Raw genomic sequence first — 25076 nt, 5'->3', positions numbered from 1 at the left:
TTGTTTTTGTTTCTTGGTTGTCAAGGTAATTTTGGTAGATGAAAGGGTCTGACTGTACTCCATCCTCCCTCCCCCAATAAAAAAAACCCACCAAATTGCTTCCACTGACCTGTATTAGAAGACATAATGCAACAAGTAAATTCCAAGAATTGTGGTCCCCCGCTTTCGGTGTCTTTGTGGGTGGGATGTCATTTTCTTATGACATAATGAGTCAAATCTTTTCACAGGTAATGCGCATGTCAAATAGCCTTATCTCTTCTCAATCAAAAGTTATAAGGAAGTGAAATACTATGATCCTGTATGGCAAAATAGCGAAGATTAAAGTTTTCTTAAATGCATATTAATTTATTGGTACCCAAATTACGGCTATCTCACAAGAAATACGATTGATAAATAAGAAAGCCCTAGCACCACCTGTTCAAAAGTTATGGTCAAGGATAAGTGTTTGAAAGGTAGGTGAAACTCCAAGGTCAAGTTGTTGGTTTCTTAAGAAAGGTCTTTCCAAAAGTATTACATAGGTGAAGTATGAAATCTCTTGCCCGAACCGTTCAAAAGTTTTGGCCAAGGTTAAAGTTTTGAAAAAGTAGGTCAAACTCCAAGGTCTCACTAGGATTAAATATGTAAAGTATGAAAGCCCTAGCACTTACCATTCAAAAGTTATGGCCAAGGTTAACGTTTTTTCATAGAAGGGAAATCTCAAAGGTCAAATTGTTGGTATCCAATGAAAGGTCTTGTCACAAAGAATTCATATGTGTAATATTAAAGCCCCTATAGTACCGTTCAAGAATTATGGCCCAAGTCAAAGTTTGGAATTTTTTTGTGTAAAGTGGGTCAACTCCAAGGTCAAGGTCAAAAGGTCAAATCTAATTGAAGTTTTGCCACAAGTATTACATAGGTGAAATATGAAAGCCCTTGCCCGAATTGTTCCAAAGCTATCGCCAAGTTTAAAATTTTTAAAAAGTAGGTCAAACTCCAAGGTCTAGGTCAAAGGGTAGAAGGTTTTTTATATCCAGTGAAAGGTCTTGCAACAAAAACTACATATGTGAAGTATGAAAGCCCTTGCCCGAACTTTTCAAAAGTTATGACCAAGGTTAAAGTTTTTTTCAAATGAAAGGGTGCCAAAGTACATTAGGTCAAGGTCAAAAAGTCAAAAATTTTTGTATCCAATAAAAGGTTCTATCACATGGATTACATTGTTTTAAGGTCAAAAGGTCAAAGTTGTTGCTAAACAATGAAAGGTCTAGTCACAAAGAATACATATGTGAAATATGAAATCCCTAGTTTCTACCGTTTTTTGGTGGTACCCAAAAGGAAGGTCTTGTCACTAGGAATACACATGTGAAATATGAAAGTTATAGCTCCACTAAATCAAAAGTTAAGAGCAAGGTTAATTTCTTTTGACAGACGAACAGACAGACTGACTAACTGACTGACACACTGACGGACGGACAGACAAATGAGATTTGCATGTTGCATGTTTCCCTTAAATTCACACATCAAGAACGAAATGTTTGATGAACCATATATTTTAATATTATACTTTCATGTAAATTACTTGAATCTGATTCGTCGAGAAACATTTGATAAAAAACACTACTACCCGCTGAATAATGGAGCCACGCCCTCCTGCGTGGCAACAGTCAACATTGCTTGACGACGGGTGGTATTACAAAAAATAGCGACTGCGCGGAATTTATGCGCGCACGGTTCACTGTAATATGTATTCACATAAAACATTCAGTATAATATAATAAATATTGCATGTAGTTGAGTGTAACATTGAAAATTTTCACCCCAAGAAAACCATTGTCAACCTTGGCGCATGTAGTTGAGTGTAACATTGAAGATTTCCACCCCAAGAAAACCATTGTCAACCTCGGCTGCGCCTCGGTTGACAATGGTTTTCTTGGGGTGAAAATTTTCAATGTTACACTCAACTACATCCAATATTTATATAATAAATGTTGCATGTAGTTGAGTGTAACATTTAAAATTTTCACCCCAAGAAAACCATTGTCAACCTCGGCTGCGCCTCGGTTGACAATGGTTTTCTTGGGGTGAAAATTTTCAATGTTACACTCACCTACATGCAATATTTATATAATGGAGCATGTTACTAGAATGTCAAAGACCTTGAATTTGCCTTTGCGTCAATATTGATATTTTTTTGGTGAATAACAAACCATATTCAACACCAAAAGAGTCCATAATTGAAGGGTATGTGTAAGTATTTATCATGTTGCCCAATCTATTATAACGGTATTATATCCGTTAATTTTGTGGATATTCGGCAGATACATGTAATATTGTCAAAATCTTATTGTATAGACTTTCAAGTTTGACGATATTATGCTGCATCACGAAAGCACAAAAAAAAACCAAGTCATAAAAATCATTTATAAGATAAAGCACTGGAATGTAAAAACAGCTTAAATACTAAAACAATAATGTGAATAAGTCATATATAAAATTTCTATAGATTAAATGTTGCGTAGAAAAATTTGGATTTATATATAAATATTAGGACAAATAACATACATTTTATATACACGTAACTACCGGTAATATATAGTTATTGAGCAATATCATTTTTTATATAAAAAAAAATTACATGTATGTCATATTTCAAATCAATTAAAAAGTCTAATGTCATTACGAGCCTTCCAGAAAGTCGAATTTTATATCCACTGGCTTCTTAGACGTTTCATCAATACCCTCCACAGTAATCTTAGTTCCCCCAAAGTGGAATTTGGCCCTGACCTTCCTGCTGGTTCCTCCCCTAGTATCAGGCATAGGAACGGTCAAAGAACCGATTTCCGTACACCCCTTTTCGTCAACATATTTTGGATCCCTGTGGCTACACGTGAAGACTCTGAACTTGACAGAAGTTTGGTCTTCATAAATTGGATTGTACGTTTTGTCAGTGCTCTGACCAAAATGGATTGTTTCTCCCTTTTTGACGTGAATATCGAACTTGTCTTTGCAATAAACTTTTCCGTTCATGACCTTTCTCCTTGATTCTGGATGAGTGCCTTCGATGAAGGTTGTGTTGGTGTCAACTCCATAAGTATACTTGACCACTCTGGCGGCAATCATCTTGGGGTCGTGACCAAATATAACGGCCCCTTTCAGTACGGCCAAACCACAATCTGGAGGAATCACCACTTTACAGGATGGGAACGATTCTCTTATCCTTCTTTGTAGAAGATCACACTCAGAAAATCCGCCAACCATAAGAATTACGTCGGTTCCTTGCGCCGTCTCCGATAGCAACATTTCCTCAACTTTAAGGACAATCTTGTTGATAACGTTATTAAAGAATTTTTCATATTTCCTACGTTCAATGAAAATTTTATCCCTTTTCCATGTTACGTCATCGCCCAAACCGTTATCCTTTGTTAAAGTTTCGATATCTCCATCCGATATATTCAATAGAGACTGTGGAACTTGCATGCGCACTTTTTTACCCGTAGACTTTTCTCTCTTTTTACTTTCAAAAAATCGGAACAAATCGATGTAATCTCCTGTAAATTTCATACGGAAAGCCTCAAAGATCGGCTTAGATACAATTTCCTCCAACATTTCTTTGAACTGGGCGTCTACATAAATACCTCCCCAGTCACCACCCTGAGCGCGGTCAATTTCTTTCAGTTTTCCATCGTCTGTTACTTCTTGTATCGCCATATCTATAGTACCACCTGAAATATTAAAAAAAAATAAAATGAACTTGTTTTTCATAAGTTCGCCATTGTTGCTAAAATTTCATCTGGGCATAATGACATTAAATGAAAACATCCACTTATTAGATAAAAGCATTGGTACATCTATACCTCCACCGTCCAAGACAATGAATCGTCTGCCAGGCTGCATTGCACTCAGACAATCTCCGCCTTTTTCTATAGGTAAACATTTACAATACATGGCTGCAGCCTCTGGTTCCAAGCAGATCATCAGGGAAGCTTTTGAAATACCAGCCTAACAAAAACGCTTTACATGTAACTGATCTTTTTTTTAAAGTACGAACTTCAAGAGAAGACATTTTGAAACAAAATGGCAGATATTACCTTTTCAGCTGCTTCTTCCATGAACTGTTTTGCAGGTTCATCCCATATAGCCGGGACGGTTAAGACCCAGGTTATTTCTTTATCCAAGGGCAAAAGGGCCTTCTCCAAATTCTGTTTTTCAAAATTCTTTAAAAAGTGGTCTTTCAGATACCGTATGGAGTGGGTAAAAACTTCTATGGCCAACATCTCTTTGTCTGTCATATCCTTGAGTTTGGTATTTCTGGTTATTCTCTAATTATTAAAATAATGAAAGAATTCTACAGTTATATTTTAATCACAGTGTAAGGTTATACATATATTAATGACAAATTGGAGACTCTGAATTACCAGTTTTCCGTCTTTGTCATACAGCATCATTTTAAATCGACGAAAATAGAAATATTTTCTTTTCTCTTCTTCTTGTAATCTGCTATACGTGTTTTCAGCATCGTACCCAAAGTTGACAAAGTTCTGGTCTTCGTCGAGCAGTAGAGTGGTGGGTGTTTTGTCTGACAGTAGTTCCCCAGCATTCCAGTGAACAGTATATATTTCATTGATGTTCTTCTCATTGTTTTTGAAGAAGTTTCCACGGATGGAAAAGGCATACCCAGAGTAGGTTGTTCCAAAGTCTATGGCCACAACATAAGGTCTACTCCCAGTAGCTGACATCTGTGCAGCAATTTGTTTTTAATTCATTGTCCTTCAAGGAAAAGTTAGGTAAAATAAATGCATTAGCCTTACTACAGTTGCTTTAAGTATTAATATACGTGTACGATCTATTTTATAATTATACATTGTAGATCACTTGACATAATTACTTTGGCAATACCAACATGCAACTGCTGTCATCTTTGCTATCCAAATTTCCTTAATATCTTTGGCAAACGAAGATAAAATATAAATGGATCGGGCATTTTGTTAGCAAAGATAAACTGCTGCTTCAGATCTACAACTCTAAATTATTTTTTTTTTCAAGTTAATGACTTTACAACTTTGACCACTAGGGAATGACCTTGAGTACTTGTACGATACATCAAGATTTCTTTAATTTCTGGATTTCTAAATAGATATGCATCGGACAAACAAACCGAACAACAAATGAATACGACCTTGAATCCTAGTCACCTTGACAGGAAATACAATGAATAAAATGTGATGTAGATTCATTCGGAGCTCATAGCCTGGCTCATACCTCGCACACTTACCCCGTGTTCTTCTATTTTACCGGTACAATCATGTGATCTTATTTGAATTTCCTCCGAATGTAATACTTTTGAAATCTGAGTTACTTTGTCGCACGCCCAACAGTTGTTTTTGCTTTCAAAGACTTCTAACATATATTGAGGTTGTAAACAATAGAACGCCTTACCTGATTTTACCTAATACTTATCTACTCAAAAAAAACTATAGTATACAACATGTACAAGGAAGAATTTACAATTGTCAAGTTAATAACAAGACTTTTTGCAGAACATAATGCAGAACGAAATATGAAGGAGTTACAGTGTACAATTACATGCAAAGCAGTTTGAGCGGAACTATGTATCCCATGTGATGCATGTACATGTATATACGTGTATTCCTCCAACAATCGATGTCACAGCCGATGTTTAAATGGAGCAATGTACATTGTCATGACTATGACAACAAGACAACAAGTCACAAACAGTGATGTTTGAAATACCATTTCATTTGTTCATTGTCTTTTAAAGTTCATACTGGAGCTATACTATATATACTATACCATACTATAGGTACTACTAGTAATATTATCCGAATGGCTACTATGCAAGAATCACGTACCCCTTTCACCCATAAAATGCGTACCTTAATTGAACAAAGGTGTTCACCTGCATTTTAACATCTTTCAGTGATTTATAATACAACATATCATTCTTTCAAAATGATTTTCTAATCTCCTTGCTCATCCCAAATGTTTGCCACAATGATATCGAAACCGAAAGTTGGTTAAATGCTGCCAGTTATTATATATATTCATGTAAACAGAAATTTTCAAATCGATTCTATATATTGTAACAAAAAAAAATTAATTCTTTTTTTCAAAATATCGATTTTTTAATTATACATTTTTTCAACATACCTGAGATCTTCTCCTGTTTAGTAAATCATGCCAAGTACAGATATTTTTAGAATCGGTGTTTTCGAGAATGATATTAAAGGGGGTCTAGGGGGTCGGGTGTTGCTAAAACGCGGAACGGAAAACGGAACGGAAAGCGGAACGGAACGGAAAACGGAAATTTTTTTGTCAAACAAATAACATAGATTCAATATAAATCAGATAAAAAGAGCAATATTCTTGTTGTAAAAGTCATTTCTAATAAAAATTAATTGTAAACTATTATATATTCATGAGTCATACACACCCTCCGTGGAAAAAATGCTACTGAAAGAAATCCCCCCCACACACACACGAAATAGGATTTTCGTGTTTGGGCAAAGGACATATCCCCCTTTTTTTGCTTGTCAAATTTGTTGTATGTTGAAAAAATTTTCTGACCCCCACCCCCTCTTTCAATTTGTTTCCAATGTCAATGTCTGAAAAGACAAAAATAACTACATTTGTAGTTATGCTATTCAGATTATGCACGCAGTGTCGTGAAAGGGGGTAGCAGTTTCGGGTCTGCGTATGGGCCCACAGCCACATTAAAAATTGATTTATTAAACTGTATGTACATTTTGGACACAAAAAGGGGGGGCAGACCTATTTCAACTTCTAAACATTTCCGATGAGCGGGAAAACAAACTCATTTTTACGGGGTCATTCATATACGCCCCCCCCCCAAACTTGCACACATATGTGCTGCAAACAATCAATGAATGCGAAGATTCTGCAGTCTGCATTATATCTACCACAACTTTGTCAATCCACAAAAGGACTCTATTTTTGAATAAATTTTAACAACCAGTGTGTATAAGAGATGTTTATTCGAGCTTGCCGTAAAGGTTTGCCCTAAACGTAATCTTAAATCCCCCCCCCCCCCCAGTCATAAACTTTTTACTACGGTAATGTTCGTTCAAGTTCACATTCTCACCCTTTTTGTGAATATAATAAATGTAGTAAGTTAGTGTAAAAAATAGTACTGAAAGATGTTGGGAGTTGGAACTTATCCCCCTCCCGAATCAAACAATTGTTTCTTTTTGTGTTTTATCCCCCCTCCCGAATCAAACAATTTTCTTTTTGTGTTTTTTGCTTGTCAAATACTTTTCAAGTTCGTCCCCCCCCCCCCCTTTTCAAATTCTATTCTATGTGACTGCTATGTTAGCGACCTTTGTATATAAGAGACTGAGCATGACAAAATCAACTTGTATTTAACAGTGGGGGTTGAATGTGTACAAGATATATCGTTTATGATAAAATTTGTGTATTTTAAGTGATTTAATCCAAAATAATATATTCCGTTTTCCGTTCCGTTCCGCTTTCCGTTCCGTTTTCCGTTCCGCGTTTTAGCAACACCCCTTGGGGGTCTACTTTCTTTTTAAACAGGTTGGAGGATACGTAAATAGATTCCGCTATAATAGTGGTCTTGAAGTATTATAGTGAAATTTCGCTATATTTTTAGCCGTATTTAGTAAAAACCGTCGATATCACCAAATAGTATCATCGAAGTAAACCCTAGTCTGGTCCCCTTCCCACAATTCCGTTCGCGCACTCTCTACAATGTAGAGAGTGCGCGAACGGAATTGTGGGAAGGGGACCAGACTAAGTAAACCCTCGATATCATCAAATAACATATTTGCTCTTTAAAGCGCAATTCATGATGGGTATAAAAATGGACACTAGTTGGCACCATTACATAATTAATATTATTGCTAGATTGGTTTGCCTGTCTGATCGTCGATATACGGACGTTTCGCACGAATGAGACAGGAAATGTCAGTCTACATTATAACATAGTTTACGCCCCCCCCCCCAACCTGTAAAAAGTCATTACGGTTTAACCGATTTAATTTTTTTTATATAACTTAGGGAATTGTATATAAAATGTATTATTCAGGTTAGCTGTAAAAAAATAATATCTTTATTCATTATTACTCATGTGACAATTTTTATTTACGTGATTTCTTTAAATAGAAATTCGTGTAAAATTTAACTTTTCAGAGAATGTAACTTACCTGCGTTTTTTCGTGCTAGATTTTCTTACGTGTTAAGCTTTAAAAAAGCTTTGAGAGTCAGCCTGTGAATATTTTATTCTCTGTTATAACTGTTATTATACAATTAATTACCCCTTGTGAGGGCAACATGGTGAAATAAGGACCCAAGACTTGGCCCACGAGGTGACGTAACCTGACCGAGGCCGCGTAGCGGCTGAGGTCAGGGCAGGTCATCGAGTGGGCCAGGTCAAGGGTCCTTATTTCACCATGTTGAACTCACAAGGGGTAATTAATTGTTTTATTATACCGATATATGGGTCATTCTACGGATAGAGGCCCAAACGAACTTTCCAAAAGTCAGAATTCATATACCCTATTTTATTCAATTTTTCTGCGTTATTTACTAAATCTAACTTAGAGGAAACCATTTCAACATGCAGCAGCAATGTTTAAAATATTTTATTGCTTATTTTGAGACTTACACATACATACATGGAAAAAAATTGTCATTACCGCAACAGACGACTAAATCGTCATAAAATATTGTTACAGTATTAAACCAATTTTTTTCATAGTTTGAAGTAATAAATCTTAGTAATATCTTACCTTCATGATTATTTGAGTGAAATATTTGCACATTATTTTTCGTACTGTGGTGTTAAATTTACGTTTTTAAAAAATGCAAAAAAACCTATTGGTCAATAACCACTTGAGGAGTGTATATGATTATTTTACTTCCATTTTTCTACGGTGTGAGATTTCACGGACTCATGCATGTTGATTAAACACTTTATTACATTTATTATTAGATTAATTGATAATTAATTGACCTATTTTCTCCTCGTTATGGTAATGACAATGCGTTGCGGTAGTGACAGTGAGTTAAGAAGCACGTGCTTTATAATGGTATACAACCCCCTCCCCCAGTTATCATGCCTTATATTTTCAAAATTTATTTAGAAACAGTCATAGCTTGAGCAAAATCAATTTTTAAACAGGTAATTCATCAGCATTTGAAAACAATTGTTCAAAACACCGTGTATTAGAAGTAGGTTAGTCTCGCCTACCTCCCAGGACTGGACCCACATATAGGAGTTATTTGTAACAACCTCTTATAAATGCGTAAAACACTATAATAGTGTTTTAAAATCCATGCACAAGACAATCTAAAGATGATTTGTCATTACCGTAACACTGATGTCATTACCAAAACGATTTGATTCAATGGATTTGTTTCGGTAATGACAGTTTCGGTAATGACATTTTGAAATGTTAAACAGAATATAGAGGGCGCTACTTGCCAAAAGGGGTTAAATAATGTACAACACAATTCAAAACAAATCTATATTTCTTTCTAAACAATTGCATTTTTCCTAGGTGATCGTACTTTTATTGTAGCAAGCATTCGGTAATGACGCTGAATAAACATACGCTTGAAAGTAAGACCATTTACAATGTAATATCTGCTTACTTGCCCACAGGAGAGCGTTATGCCTTGTTATCAAAGATGGCGGTTTCTGAAACTTTAAATCACGTGGCTTCTTCTTTTGGATTATCTTTCTTGTCTCTTATATTTTGCAGTTTTATCTCACCGTTTCGGTAATGACAAGAATATCAGGGACACCGTTTTACAAACAATAAATTATTTAAAAAAAGAATTTAGTAACCCGTATCTTTTTAAAATCAACAATGAATATTTTATCATACCTTAGTAATCTCGACAGGTTAAATTTTGACAGAAAATTCAGTTTTCACACACGCATATTCAATATTACAAATTCGATTTTGTAGTTTGGGACATGGCATTTCAAAGCAAGTCCATGACGTTAAAATTTTTTTTAGAAGTAATATTGCTTTCAGGGGTGTCCTTATGGTGTGTATGCATATTTATTATCTCCTTCTACAATATTCCAGATTTATTTTTAAAATTTCATAAACCAGGTATTGCTCAACACATACTAAAATGACGGGACACCATTTGGGCCTCTATTCGTAGAATGACCCGCATATTGAAAAGTATGAACCTCTAACCGTTATCAAATTCTTTCTTTGATCGGGATCGGGATTCGCTACAGACCGGATAATGAAAGTTGTTTACATTGACGTCTGCAAATCGTGTAAGTTTTTGCATCATGATTTACTGATTAAAACAATATTTAGTTGATAGCAACATATATTGTTATAACTAACGATTACTTTTCCTCTACACAGTCAAAATCTAATACAGAATTCAACTCTTTAAAGAGCCCACTATAATTCTATTGAACTGAATTGTAACGATATAGTGAAATGATCTATTGTAACGATAAAATTTTACCGTATTCTGTATGGTAATGCAAAACAGACCTTGCACAATTTTAAAAACATGTTGTTTTTTCTCGAATAATTATTATTTTATGCATTAACTCACTCAAAAACGAATTTTTGATTAAGCGGTCATTTTTAGCGGTCATTAAAAATAATGACCGGGTCATTATATCCCACGTGCAATGATTCCTAGGTCAGTTTTGCTGGAAACAGCACCATTTGGAGTCATTGTTGTGTTTTAAAGTTTTCTTACCAGCCAATCAAATTCGAGTGTTATCAACAGAGGTATAATAAAAGGTTTTAAAGAATCACAGCAATCTCAAAGTAAAGCTGCAGAACATCAATTGTAGTGTTATATGATTTTATATTTTAGTCTTTGACCATAACACTACAGATCCCGTAATGCAAAAATGTGCAATTTTCGGTGGACGATTTTTGCGCACTTTTGAGGATTATCCCAGCAGGCACACAACATTGAATAAACTTTGAATCAACGTTGTTTTTCTATGTTGATTCAACATTGATTTTATGTTAGATTTTGAAAATTTGTATCAACGTTGAAGTCTTATCATTGAATCAACATTGATAATCAACGTTGATTATATGTTGAAAAACAGTTGATTCAACATTTATTCAATTATTTATTTTGGAAAGGGGGGTGTCATATAGTAATAATATACTTACTTAAAATTTCAACCGTTTTATTGCAGTTGCTAACATGCTTTCATAATTGTTGAAGAGATAGCGACCATCTGATAAGACAGATGACATTCAAAGTACAAAATAGCAATACTATTCACAGTTTTCTTAATCAGTTTCCTGGGACCTTTGAGTAGTCAATTTAACGAGATCAGACATATAATGGAAACATTACTTTCTATTTCTTTTGCAAATTTCTTTGTAATTGTTTTATTATATTTAAGAATAAAACATTTAATCCAACATCAAATGCCTTATAAACTGAATAAGTTCTACCTTTTTAAGTATCATTTTAAAAATGGTTTAATATTTCAAGTACTTAATATAGTATTTTAATTAGAATGAAGAAATATTTAGAAGAAAGATAACACCTCATCACAGATATATTTTTTTTCTTACAACCACACACAACATTGTGATTTTCTGACTTAGGAAACATCCATGAGTAATGATGTAGTGCGACTTTGTCAAGTCCGACCTCGTTATGGTCCGACAATGATATAGTCCGACACTATCATAGTCCAAATTATCTATCAGCGAAAAATAGGCTTGGTCCGCTCAGCGAAGATCCGACGTTGAATCAATGTTGGCAATTCAACTCAATTTGAATTCAATGTTGATTCAACGTTAAATTTTCAACGTTGAAACGTCAACGTTGAATCAATATTGTATCTAGATTAATCAACGTCTAAACCCAACTTCAACTATTATTCAACGTTTAAACAACGTTGTGTGCCTGCTGGGAATTTTCGCACTTTCCAGCATTTGTCAATTAACTACCTTTCACTCCTTAATTCTAGAACCAATCTGTGTATTTTATCCACCTGCCTTCTCCAGCATTCGGAAAACAATGCAACAAATACCTAAAGAAAAACTTGGGATTTTTTAAAAAAAAAAATGCATCTGTAGGGAGACAACCCACCGAAAATTACATGAAAGTATTGATAAAACTTCAGTTGATATGGCAAAAAACCGTGTGAACGATGAGTACAATGTTGACACCGTCGCCATGGAAAATTCAAGAGGAGAAGAAGAGAATGAACGGCTTATCTCAAAATAGGTAACAAGACATAAAGGATGTAAATGGACACAGGAACACAAGTAAATTAGGGAATAACTATCTTCTAATTTGGTATTTGCGACCGTTTATGCTGATTTAACGGTCGGAAACTGAGTTTTACCGGCGACGCGTAAGCGGAGCCGGTAAAACGGATGTTTGCGACCGTTAAATCAGCATTAACGGTCGCAAATACCAAATTAGAAGATAGTTATTCCCATTCTAATGCAATCCATGCATTTTGTTTGTTGTTTACGTCTTATTTTGTTGAATTTTGTTACATGAAATACGTCACGGAGCATTGTATTTTTGCGTCGCCATATTATGACGTCACAATGATAAAGCTTTCACGCTCGTTAATGCTCGTTTTACTGCTTCAAACATCAGTGCATTAGCCAATCACAGAGTGTTTTACAAAACAATTGCATTAGAATGAACGTATACGTGCAGAGAAAAATCTTATTGCAAGATTTAAGGTAGATCGCGGGTTTGCTGACGTCACAATAGGATTCGACGTAAAAAGCTTACTACGTTTACAGTATCAACTACAAACAAGCAAAAAGTATTTCCATCAGTACATTAAAGATTGTTTTGTCTGTAAAAATATTTATTTATATGTAATAAAAGATAAAGGATTAATCAATAACTAATCAATACTAAATTAAATTAAGAATTAACACAGTGAGCGATAAAGAAGCAGTCTTGGGTGGATTTAAAGATGTTTTTGAAGGAATGAGTATAAAAAAATCCTGTGGACTGTGGTGCATGTACATGTAGCTAGAAAAAAACTGTTCACATTGTCAAAACCTAATAAGATCACGTGGAAAACCAGAAAATCATTGAGAAAATTCAACAGCCCACAGAACGGGTAAATTCAGTGGTTGACTGGTTGTAGCAGAGAAACCTTATGAAGTCCTTATCTGTCTAAACCACCGGGATCTCAATAAAGCTGTAATGTGAAAGCATTTTCCCATGAAGTTTTTAGAAGAGGTTGCACCTAATGTAGCTGGACCTTCAGTTTACAGTACCCTGGAAGCTTCTTCTGCATAGATTCTGGCATATTCAGTTGGATGAATTTCAAAGTTGTCCACATTTAGCACACCTTCGGGTGATATGCCGATGAAAATAAATTTTGCTACAGAGATTTTCCAGCAAACCGTCATGAATGATATTTGTGCATTTAAATATCCAAGGATCACGAAATTCACAATTTGAACCGAGCTAGATACATCCTTGCTTTAATTTGATAACTGTAAGCATAGAGCTAGTATACTTTGCTTTATAGTAAAACATGGTTATAAAGAAATCAAAGTGGAATGTTTGTTATATAAAGAGCAATTAACAGTATTTCGAAAAGGATCTAAACGTTCCAGGGTTCGACACTAACATTTTTAGGCTTTGGTCCGGCCGGACTAGTACTTCTTTACTTTTACTAGTCCGCGGGCAATTTTATTAGTCCGTCAAAAATAAAAATAATAATTAAATAGAATTAATGTTGCAATGTACTTTTATAATTTTTCCAAATAAACAAAGCATTTACATGAAATGTTTATACCAAGAATTCGTTGAAAATCGCACAATCAGGAACTATGATATGGTTACATCATCTAAACATCCGACATCTTTCTTTATGTGTCATAGTAAATCATGATCGCTAAAATGTTTAATTTCATTCCAACGAGTCCTTAAATTAAGCGCCGAATTGACTCAGAATTACCAAACTTCCCGACAAGAAGCTACAAAGTTAAAAATAATTACGGGGTTTTCCAGTGAAAGTTGTCGAAAATTTGAACATCGGTAAATTCTTTTTTTTCCCCAGAAAACTTTGCTACAATTTTTATTAGTCCGAATGAAAATGTGTTAGTCTGAGACTAACGGACTAACGTTAATGTCGAACCCTGCGTTCCGTGAAAAGGTTTGCTTAAGGCAAAAGATATTCTGAACAATAGACATTTATAAAAATCATATTATACATGTACTTTATTATTGATAAATTCAAAGACAGTAAGCGATGCTTCACGTATACATGTTCTTATAAATAATATTTATACAAATATTCAGCTTTATAGATATGAAATACATGTACATGTTACAATAATACAAATCTGCATCAGGAATGCAGTGGGAATTATTCGTTTATAACAATTTTTTTTTACAAAAAAGCAATGATCAATTAAAAATAATTTAGATACAGTACAAATGATAGAAGATTAATTGCAAATTGTAAAAATTTCGATTTATAATAATCATGTCTGCTGTCAATATTACAATAAAATATTTTTAAAAAATGTTATTCAGCAAGACGATTAAAAGATTGATCATATTTCAATATCATTCTCCTCAAACCCCACGATTATGGCGAGCCCTCCAAAAAGTCAATTTTAAAATCGACTGAAGTTTTAGACGTTTCATCAATGTCTTAAACAGTAATCTTAGTTCCTCCAAAGTGGAATTTGACCTTGACCTTCCTGTTGAGTCCCCCACTAGTATCTGGCATAGGAACGCCCAAAGAACCGATTTCCTTACACCCCTCTTCATCAATATATTGGATCCCTGTGGGTACACGTAAAGACTCTGAAATTGACAGAAGTTTTGTCGTCATAATTTGGGTAAGTACGTTTTGTCTGTAGTTTCGTCGACATGTCTTGTGTCTTGTGTCTCCTTTTCTTACATGAATATCAAACTTTGCAAAAAATTTTCCATTCTTAATTGTTCTCTTAGATTCAGGATGAATGTCCTCTGTTGGTTCCACTACCATAGGTGTACTTCACTACTCTGGCGGAAATCATGTTCGGATCGAAGCCATATATAACGGCCCCTTTCAATACGGCCAAACCACAGTCTGGAGGAGTCACCACTTTACAGGCTGGGAACGATTCTCTTATCCTTCTTTGTAGAAGGTCACACTCAGAAAACCCACCAACCATAAGAATTACGTCGGTTCCTTGCGCTGTCTCCGATAGCAACATTTCCTCAACTTTAAGGACAATCTTGTTGATAACGTGATTAAAGAATTCTTCATATTTCCTACGCCCAATGAAAATTTTATCCCTTTTCCATGTTACGTCATCGCCCAAACCTTTATCCCTTGTTAAAGTTTCAATATCTTCATCCGATATATTCAGAAGAGACTGTGGAACCTGCATGCGCACTTTTTTACCCGTAGACTTTTCTCTCTTTTTACTTTCAAAAAATCGGAACAAATCGATGTAATCTCCAGTAAATTTCATGCGGAAAGCCTCAAAGATTGGTTTAGATACAATCTCCTCCAACATTTCTTTGAATTGGTCATCTACATACTTCTCGCCTAAATCACCACCCCGAAAGCGGTCGATTACTTTGAGCTTTCCATCGCCTGTCACCTCTTGTATCGCCATGTCTACAGTACGACCTTGAATATATCATACAAAAATTAAATGGACATATTTTCATAAGTTAACAATTTTTGCTAAAACTTCATCTAGGCATAAAGACATGAAATGAAATCATCCACTTAATTGACAGATAAAAGTATGTTGGTACATTTATACCTCCCCCGTCCAAGACAAAGAATCTGCTACCAGGCTGCATCGCACTCAGCCAATCTCCGCCTTTTTCTATAGGTAAACATTTACAATACATGGCTGCAGCCTCTGGCTCCAAGCAGATCATCAGAGAAACCTTTGAAATACCAGCCTAACAAAGAACACCTTACATGTAGCTGATCCTATTCTTAAGTACAAAGAGAAGTCAATTTTAAACAAAATGGCGGATAAATACCTTTTCAGCTGCTTCTTCCATGAACTGTTTTGCAGGTTGGTCCCATATAGCAGGCACGATTAAGACCCAGGTTATTTCTTGATCAAAGGGCATACGAGTCTTCTCCAAATTCTGCTTTTCAAAACTCGATAAGAAGTGGTCTTTCAGATACCGTATCGAGTGGGTAAAAATATCTATGGCCAACATCTCTTTGTCTGTCATATCCTTAAGTTTGGTATGTCTGGTAATTTTCTAAATAATAAAACAATTACAATTGCATACTTACATTTTTATTACAATGTACGATTATATTAATGACAAATTGGAGACACTAGAATTACCAGATTTCCATCTTTGTCATACAGCATCATTTTAAATCGACGAAAGTAAAAATATTTTCTCTTCTCTACTTCTGGTAATCTGCTGTATTTATTTTCAGCATCATATCCAAAGCTGTCAAAGGTTTGGTCTTTGTCGAGCAGTAGATTGGTGGGTGTTTTGTCTGACAGTAGTTCCCCGACATTCCAGTGAACCATATATATTTCATCGATGTTCTTCTGGAAAAGGCATATCTAGAGTAGGTTGTTCCAAAGTCTATGGCCACAACATAAGGTCTACCCCCTGAAGCTGCTGACATCTGTGTAGACATATTTTCTTTAATTCATTGTCCTTCAAGGAAAAGTTAGATAAAATAAATGCATTAGCCTTACTACAATGGCGTTAAGCATTGAAATACGAGGATTGTCCCAAAAAGTCGTAGACAATGTTTGTAACTTTTTAAACATGCAACCAATACTAACTAAATTTTGCATAGACCTAATACAATCAATGTTCTTTAAAATTGTAGATTTTTGAATGTACATCTTTCATATTAATAATACTAAGACGATTTAAATGATGGCCGATAAGGTCTGTCGGCGCACGGACAAAATTCGGAATAATTTACGCATATAACTATTACATTTGCTTTTATTTCTCTAGTACTATGTAAAACATTGCACTCAAATTTAAATCAATGAAATCAGAATCAAAATCTTAATAATATGTCAAAAATTCATATAAATGGCATTTGAAACAGACAGTTGGTGTCATGATTTTCAAAGTGTTGTTGGAATTGAGTTTGATGAAAATGACATCGTCAAACGCGTAACCGGCGCACGGATATATAATAAATAGTTTTGAATAAAGTTTGTATACATCAGAGACAGGAAAAAAGTGTACAGAAGAGACATTACACACTAGATTTTTATAGAAAAGTTATTTTTGAATGGTAATGAGATTCAATGAGAGTTTTTTCTCTATACCGAAAATAGTTACAGCATGAGAGTTAGAGTACTGTTTGTAAAGGTACGCAGACGATGGGGAACAATCTTGGCCACGAACGACGTCAAACAATAGGTATTCTCTGCTACCTACAATGTATGGCGGACTTTCGACTAAAGTCGTGAATTTATAAGTCCCTTAGTCAAGAGTGGTCTTTCACTTAAAAAAAAAATTTGAATGTTAACAGGCGAGTGTGAAGCAGAAAAAGATATCATGACGTACGTTATAAGGGATGTAAATTATGCTTGCTTTCGTGCGCCGATGTACACTTACATGCTTTCTTTATTTTTTCATAATTTTCTTATTAAATGTGATATCATCATGAAATTTGAAATGCATGGTCATAAAATGTTACTTTTTGTTATGACAAGAAAAGAAATTTAATTCAGTAAAGAGAAAATAAACTGTTTTCCCTGTCTACGACTTTTTGGGACAGCCCTCGTACATGTATGATTTATATAAATCATACACGTGTAGATCACTTGGCATAATTACTTTGGCAATACCAACATGCAACTGCTGCCGTCTTTGCTAGCATAATGCCCTATTCGCATACCTTTAATATCTTTGATACAAAAAAATATATACGAATCGGACATTTTGCTAGCAAAGGTGAACAGCTGCTTCAGATCTACAAATCTGCTTTTTTTCTTTCAAGTTAATGACCTTACAACTTTGACCATTAAGGAATGACCTTGAACAATAAATACTTCTACGATACATCTATATTTTTTATTTGTGGATTTCTTAATCCATATGTGTCGGACAAACACACCGAACAACAAATGAATACAAACCTGAACCTTAGTCACCTTGACAGGAAATACAATGAATAAAATGTGATGTTCAGATTCATTCGGAGCTCTTGGGATTGCTCGTGCCTCGACCACTTACATGTACCCCGTGCTCTTCCATTTTACTGGTACATTCATGTGATTTTATTTGAATTTCCTCCAAATGTTTTACTTTTAAATCTTGAGTAACTTTGCAGGACGCTCAACACTTGTTTTTACTTTAAATACTTCTAACATATTGAGGTTGTAAAAAAAAAAACACTGTTATATACAAGGAAGAATTAGACATTTGTCATATTAAAAAGACTTTTTGCAGAACTTTATGCAGAACGAAATATGAAGGAGTTACAGTTTGCAATTAAAAGCATTTTTTGTCAAACTCTAAGTTTTCGCCAATTTTTTTCAAAAGTGTCCAAGTTTTCGATAATCTTTTTCAAAGTGTCAAACTTTTTGATAAAATTTAATATTTACATTTCCAATGTCTTTGTCCGAGATAACATTACCAATTGTAAATGTAATTGATTTCCTCATGAATGTTTTGGCGCGGTTCCAAAAAAAACCACGTGCAGGGCGGGACAACACCTAGAGAGAAGCAGGCTTGGAGCCCGTGGATTGGCGGAATCAAAGCATGTAAATATAAGGAATAACTGTCAGATTTTTCAAATTCATGAAGATGATCAATGGATTGGCTTGTGTGATAATTTTATGCATAAACGCCTTCGGCGTTTATGCAAATTATCACACAAGCCAATCCATTGATCACTTCATGAATTCGAAAAATAAGACAGTTATTCCTTAAATAAAATGTAATAAAACAGAATATACACAGGTAACCACTCAGGTTGTGAAAATCCCAATTTTGGCTAGTTTGGAATAGGAAATTCAGAATTTTGGCTAAGTGGAAATAAACGTATTATATATAATGAATCTGTTTTGCCATGATGATATCGAAACCGAAAGTTGGTTTACTACTGCCAGACATAATGTATGCATATAAATATATACATATATTTCAAATAGAATCTTTAATGTACTGAAAAACACATTAAATTTTTCTTAAAAAAAAATATCAATTTTTTAATTATATTTTTTCAACATACCTGAGATCTCCTGTTTAATAAATCATGTCAAGTATAGGTATTTTTAGAATCGGCGTTTTCAAGAATGATATATGAGAAGGGATCTATTTTCTTTAAAACACATTACGGTTAACTTTTTTATATACATTAGTGAATTTTATATATAACATATATTATTCAAGTTAGCTATAGAAATATTTTTTTTTATTCACTGTTAGTCATTTGACAATTTTTATCCACGTGATTTCTTTAAATACAAATTCGTGAAATCAAGACGAAAGCACATGTAATATAATATAAATTTTCAGAGAATGTTGTACCCTCGGGTTTTCATGGTAGATTTTCATACAAGGTTAGCTTTAAAAAAAGGCTTAGAGAGTCAGCCTGTGGATATTTTCTTATCTGTGATAATGTTTTAAGAATCACAGCAAACTCAAAGTAGATCTGCAGAACTGTAGTGTTATATGGTTTTATATTTTAGTCTTTGACCATAGCACTATCTTGTAATGCAATATGTGCAATTTACAGCACACTTTCTTGGATAATTTTCACACTTTCCAACAATCTTTCACTCCTTTATTCTAGAACCATTTCATCCACCTCCCAAGCCTTTATATTCGTCTCATGTGGTAACATTACATGGTGTCAGAATGGACAAACTTAACCCAACACCAATACACTCACTACATAAGGGAACTGAGTGGAATCGACGACAAGGTGGATATATTAAAACAGAAATTATTTTGCTTCATATGATCTAACCAGATGCTGTGCAGATATATACCTTTGAATGTGAGGACGCAAGGGACAAACTGAAGCTGAAACCCGTACTAGATCTTAATTCAAGAACTACTATGATCCAAGAAAAAATACATTTTCAACTCAGTAAGTCAAAGAACAGCTGGCACAGCCAATTGACATGCAGTTACTTTACTGATATAAAAAAGGTAAAATAATGGAAATTCAGCCAGACTGAGGATTCTTTAAATCTGGATAGAATCGTACAAGAAGAGTCGGTGTTAGGAGTCGGTTATTAAGACTCCTCAGTGCGAAAAAATGTAGAAAAACCACGAGCTGAGAAACTGTCCGGCATTCGGAAAACAATGCAACAAATGACAAAAGGAAAACTTGGGATTTTTAAAAAATGTATAGGGAGACAACATCCCGAAAATCCTAAGAATTTATTGATAAACATTCAGTTGATATGGTAAATAACCATGTGAATGATGAGTTTAGTGTTGACACCGTCGCCATGTAAAATTCAAGAGGAGAAGAAGAGAATGGACGGCACATCTCAAAATAGGGAACAAGACATTAAGGATGAAAAAGAACACCGGAGCACAAGTAAATGTCATGTCAAAGAAAAGTTTTGATTCCATTATAATAAGCGAAAAAATAAATTTGACAAAATTTAGAGCATATTTTGTGTCCTACTCTGGTAACAACGTCTTAAAACCATGCGGAAAAACTGTGCTTACTGGAGCATACAAAGGAAAGTTCTCTAGACGTCCAGCTAGTAAATGATGATGCTTTAGTACTAGGATTGAATTTTTGTGCCGATAAAAAATCTTATTGCAAGATTTAACACAGTGAGCAATAAAGAAGCAGTCCTGGATGAATTCAAAGATGTTTTCAAGAAATGGGAAAAAAGAAAATAAGCGTCATCGAAGTCCACAAATCAGTAAGTCCTATGGTACATCTACATACAGCTAGAAAAGAACTGTCTACAATTAAACGGAAAGTCAAAACCGAATTAGATCGAACGGAAAAAACAGAAAATTATTGAGAAAATTCAACAGCCCACAGAAGTCAATTCAATGGTTGTAGTGGAAAAACCTTATGAAGTTGCATCTAGTGTAGCTGGAGCTTCAGAATTCAGTACCTTCTTGCGGATTCTGGCATATTCAGTTAGATGAGGACAGCTCAAAGTTGACCACATTTAGCACAGTCACCTTTGGTAGATATACGAGGGCTGTTCCATGAATAATTTCCTGAACTCTATGAATACAATACAGATATCATATATCATTCAGCTTGACTTTCTCTCATGATTGAATCTTTTTTTTTTTTTTTAATTGCCCCAGCAGTATATGATTACATGAATGGCGCCAAGGTTGGGGAGCCCTGGACTCACCAAACTGACAAACAGAGGAATTTAAAGACATTACAGTGCATAGTACATATACATAGAATGTAATATGTATGAAAAAAAATTATGAAATCTTATGATGTACATTGTAGTCATACTTTTAAGATGAAAAATATTTCCAAGAAATGACATTAACATCTCTATGATATATGATAATGCTGATCAAATGACTATTCACTTTATCGGGAAGTATATATGAACATGTTACATGGCACTATTATTTGTTAATGAACTAATTTCAATATGAACACTGTAAATTCAACCAGGACAATTTTTCAATGAAAAAAAAAAAGAAAAAAAAAAGACAACTAGCAAATCCTTTCACACCACATTCATACAATATGTGTATGTATCGACAGATAAGTTATCCAAAAAAACAAACAAAAAATGGATAGCATAGTGATTTTAAACAAGTACATAATTATTATAAGCATGTGCAAGAACAATTTAACCATTAGAAAACAATGAGGAAAAAACACCCCATCTCTTTTCAAATATAGGCAAATCATTATTTTTTTTATACATAAATCTTTCAATTTTATAGTAATAACTAATTTCTTTTTTAGCTCCAATGGTTGGTAATGTCTTACAAAGTCTTTTCTTATAAATATGTCTTTTTACTATACATATTAAAAGGTTCAGTATAATATGGTATTTACCATCTCTACCAAGTATAACATCTATAAGGTTTATTTCAATGTTCTGGTCAGTTTTGTCATTTATCCATTCTACTAGATTTTTCCATAGTATATCAACATATAAACATTCCCAAAACAAGTGGGTGATCGATTCAGGATGCATACCACAAAAAGTACAGAGATCAGAATTTACAATCCCTATTTTTTTTTAAATAAACATTAGTGCTCAAAATTCTATGAACAATTCGATAATGAAACCATCTAAATTGCACATCTTCAGTGATACTAAAAATAATCTTATTATGAGTTTTCCACCACATTTGGTTTACATTCAAATCTAAAGCATTTTCCCATTTACTTTCATATTTAGGTTTATTCCATCTAGAAGAAATTAATATATCATAAACATAGGTAATCAGAGATTACAGAGCTCACCTCAACGTGTGTTGTCTTTAAGTAAGGCAAATTAAGTCACACAATTAACCAACAAAAAGTATACATCCAAAAATGCAAAATTTATGCAATTTTGATACTTTGGAATAGACCTATATAAAAACTAAAAACCAGTTCTTCATCATGAAAATGTAATTAAAATCCAGCATCTGAAGAAAGATTGAGAGTTTTCATCCCTTGATGCATCATTTGTGCAACTGGTTTATATAAGCCTTATAGTTTCTTGGTGATAGACTTGCACCCATAACTTTTACGAGGTCTATTATCTGGAAAATGTATGTCGAATTCAGCATCTGAAGCAAGTCCATTAGTGTGCATCCTAAGATGTATCATCCATGCAAGTTTGGTCAACATAGGGCTTAAAGTTACTTGCAAATGAAACCTGTATAAAAAAATTAACCTTTCCACTAATCCAGAAAATGTAGGTCAGATTCAGCATCCGAAGCCAGCCTAGTAGAATGCACCCTTAGATATACCATCCATGCAAGTTTGGTCATTATAGGGCTCAAAGTTACTTGGAAATGAATCCTGCACCATAAACTTTAACCTGTTTACTCGTCCAGAAAATGTAGGTCAGATTCAGCATCCGAAGCAAGTCTGGTAGCATGCATCCTAAGATGTACCATCCATGCAATTTAGTCATTATAGGGTTCATAGTACACTGTACCTTGAAAATGAAACCTTCACCAAAAACTTTAACCTGTTCACTCAACCGGAAAATGTAGGTCAGATTCAGCATCCGAAGCAAGGCTGGTAGTATGCATCCTAAGATGTATCATCCATGTAAGTTTGGTCATTATATGTCTCATAGTAACTTGGAAATGAATCCTGCACCAAAAACTTTAACCTGTTCACTCAACCGGAAAATGTAGGTCAGATTCAGCATCCGAAGCAAGTCTAGTAGAATACATCCTAAGATGTACCATCCATGCAAGTTTGGTCATTATAGGGCTCAAAGTATCTTCAAAATGAAACCTTCACCAAAAACCTTAACCTGTTCACTCAACCGGAAAATGTAGGTCAGATTCAGCATCCGAAACAAGGCTGGTAGTATGCATCCTAAGATGTATCATCCATGTAAGTTTGGCCATTATATGTCTCATAGTAACTTGGAAATGAATCCTGCACCAAAAACTTTAACCTGTTCACTCAACCGGAAAATGTAGGTCAGATTCAGCATCCGAAGCAAGTCTAGTAGAATACATCCTAAGATGTACCATCCATGCAAGTTTGGTCATTATAGGGCTCAAAGTATCTTCAAAATGAAACCTTCACCAAAAACCTTAACCTGTTCACTCAACCGGAAAATGTAGGTCAGATTCAGCATCTGAAGCAAGGCTGGTAGTATGCATCCTAAGATGTATCATCCATGTAAGTTTGGTCATTATATGTCTCATAGTAACTTGGAAATGAAACCTTCACCAAAAACTTTAACCTGTTCACTCAACCGGAAAATGTAGGTCAGATTCAGCATCCGAAGCAAGTCTAGTAGAATACATCCTAAGATGTACCATCCATGCAAGTTTGGTCATTATAGGGCTCTAAATATCTTCGAAATGAAACCTTCACCAAAAACTTTAACCTGTTCACTCAACCGGAAAATGTAGGTCAGATTCAGCATCCGAAGCAAGGCTGGTAGTATGCATCCTAAGATGTATCATCCATGTAAGTTTGGTCATTATATGTCTCATAGTAACTTGGAAATGAAACCTGCACCAAAAACTTTAACCTGTTCACTCAACCGGAAAATGTAGGTCAGATTCAGCATCCGAAGCAAGTCTAGTAGAATACATCCTAAGATGTACCATCCATGCAAGTTTGGTCATTATAGGGCTCAAAGTATCTTCAAAATGAAACCTTCATCAAAAACTTTAACCTGTTCACTCAACCGGAAAATGTAGGTCAGATTCAGCATCCGAAGCAAGGCTGGTAGTATGCATCCTAAGATGTATCATCCATGTAAGTTTGGTCAACATAGGGCTTATAGTTACTCGGAAATGAGACCTACACCAAAAACTGCACCAAAAATGTTAACCTGCACCAAAAACATTAACCTGGTCATTCCTTTGCTGAAATTGCAGCATCTGAAACTTTGACTGGTACAATGAAACACACTAGCAACATCTTCCATGCATGTCTAATCAATATAGGACATAGAAGTACTTAAAAAGAAAACTGCTCCAAAAAACTTAACCTTAACCTGGGACGCCGACGCCGACACCGACGCCGACGCCGAGGGTATCACATAAGCTCCCCCCAACTTCGTTGAGGTGAGCTAAAAATCTCTTGATCCCTTTTGACTCTGGAAAATTGTTTTGAAGAAACTGGGATAATAGGGAGAGTTATAAAGAACATCCTTAACATTATAAGTTAAATTCAATTTTCTGACATTTTGTATGACACCATGAAATAGTGTAAAAGGGGTTGACAGATTATACACCTCACAAAATTCTTCAAAACTCATAGGCTGGCCATCAGGAAGAAACAAATCTTTTATGTACTTTACACCTTTTTCAGCCCAATGTTTAAAGTATATACAGTTGTTAGATATCTTAATATTGTCATTGTACCAAAGAGGATCTAGCATAGACTATAACCAAAAAAAGGGGGGGGGTTGAAAATCCTTTTCTCTGGGGGGGGGGGGGGGGGTTGTTAAGCTGTCAGACTCGATTATATTTCTTAA

At 34.7% G+C, this 25076-nt stretch overlaps 1 protein-coding gene and 1 pseudogene across 1 annotated transcript; both read right to left on the bottom strand.

The window, feature by feature from the left end:
- Positions 1 to 2599: 2599 nt before the first annotated feature.
- LOC134254635 (heat shock 70 kDa protein 12B-like) lies at positions 2600 to 4781 on the bottom strand. Its single transcript, XM_062737175.1, has 4 exons — positions 4392 to 4781; positions 4065 to 4295; positions 3831 to 3975; positions 2600 to 3698 (listed from the first exon to the last, which is right to left on the bottom strand). Exons 1-4 carry the CDS (start codon positions 4710 to 4712, stop codon positions 2653 to 2655), a joined length of 1743 nt encoding a protein of 580 aa, XP_062593159.1. The 5' UTR covers positions 4713 to 4781; the 3' UTR covers positions 2600 to 2652.
- Positions 4782 to 14129: 9348 nt separating this feature from the next.
- Positions 14130 to 19227, bottom strand: LOC134254636 (heat shock 70 kDa protein 12B-like; annotated as a pseudogene).
- Between the last annotated feature and the right edge of the window lie 5849 nt (positions 19228 to 25076).

Source organism: Saccostrea cucullata, unplaced genomic scaffold (genome assembly GCF_032062105.1).
Source record: "Saccostrea cucullata isolate Sc308-1 unplaced genomic scaffold, CSIRO_AGI_Scuc_v1 ctg2595, whole genome shotgun sequence".
In the NCBI taxonomy this organism is placed as follows: Eukaryota; Metazoa; Mollusca; class Bivalvia; order Ostreida; family Ostreidae; genus Saccostrea; species Saccostrea cuccullata.
This window is presented reverse-complemented; position numbering and strand designations above follow the sequence as displayed.

What these genes read in the sequence shown, in the direction of transcription:
- LOC134254635 (XM_062737175.1), bottom strand. Translation starts at nt 4,712, where the DNA reads ATGTCAGCTACTGGGAGTAGACCTTATGTTGTGGCCATAGACTTTGGA. An exon ending in TGGAAGAAGCAGCTGAAAAG is followed by an intron (nt 3,976 to 4,064) that starts GTAATATCTGCC and finishes CGTTTTTGTTAG; the next exon opens with GCTGGTATTTCAAAAGCTTC. An exon ending in CATTGTCTTGGACGGTGGAG is followed by an intron (nt 3,699 to 3,830) that starts GTATAGATGTAC and finishes TTAATATTTCAG; the next exon opens with GTGGTACTATAGATATGGCG.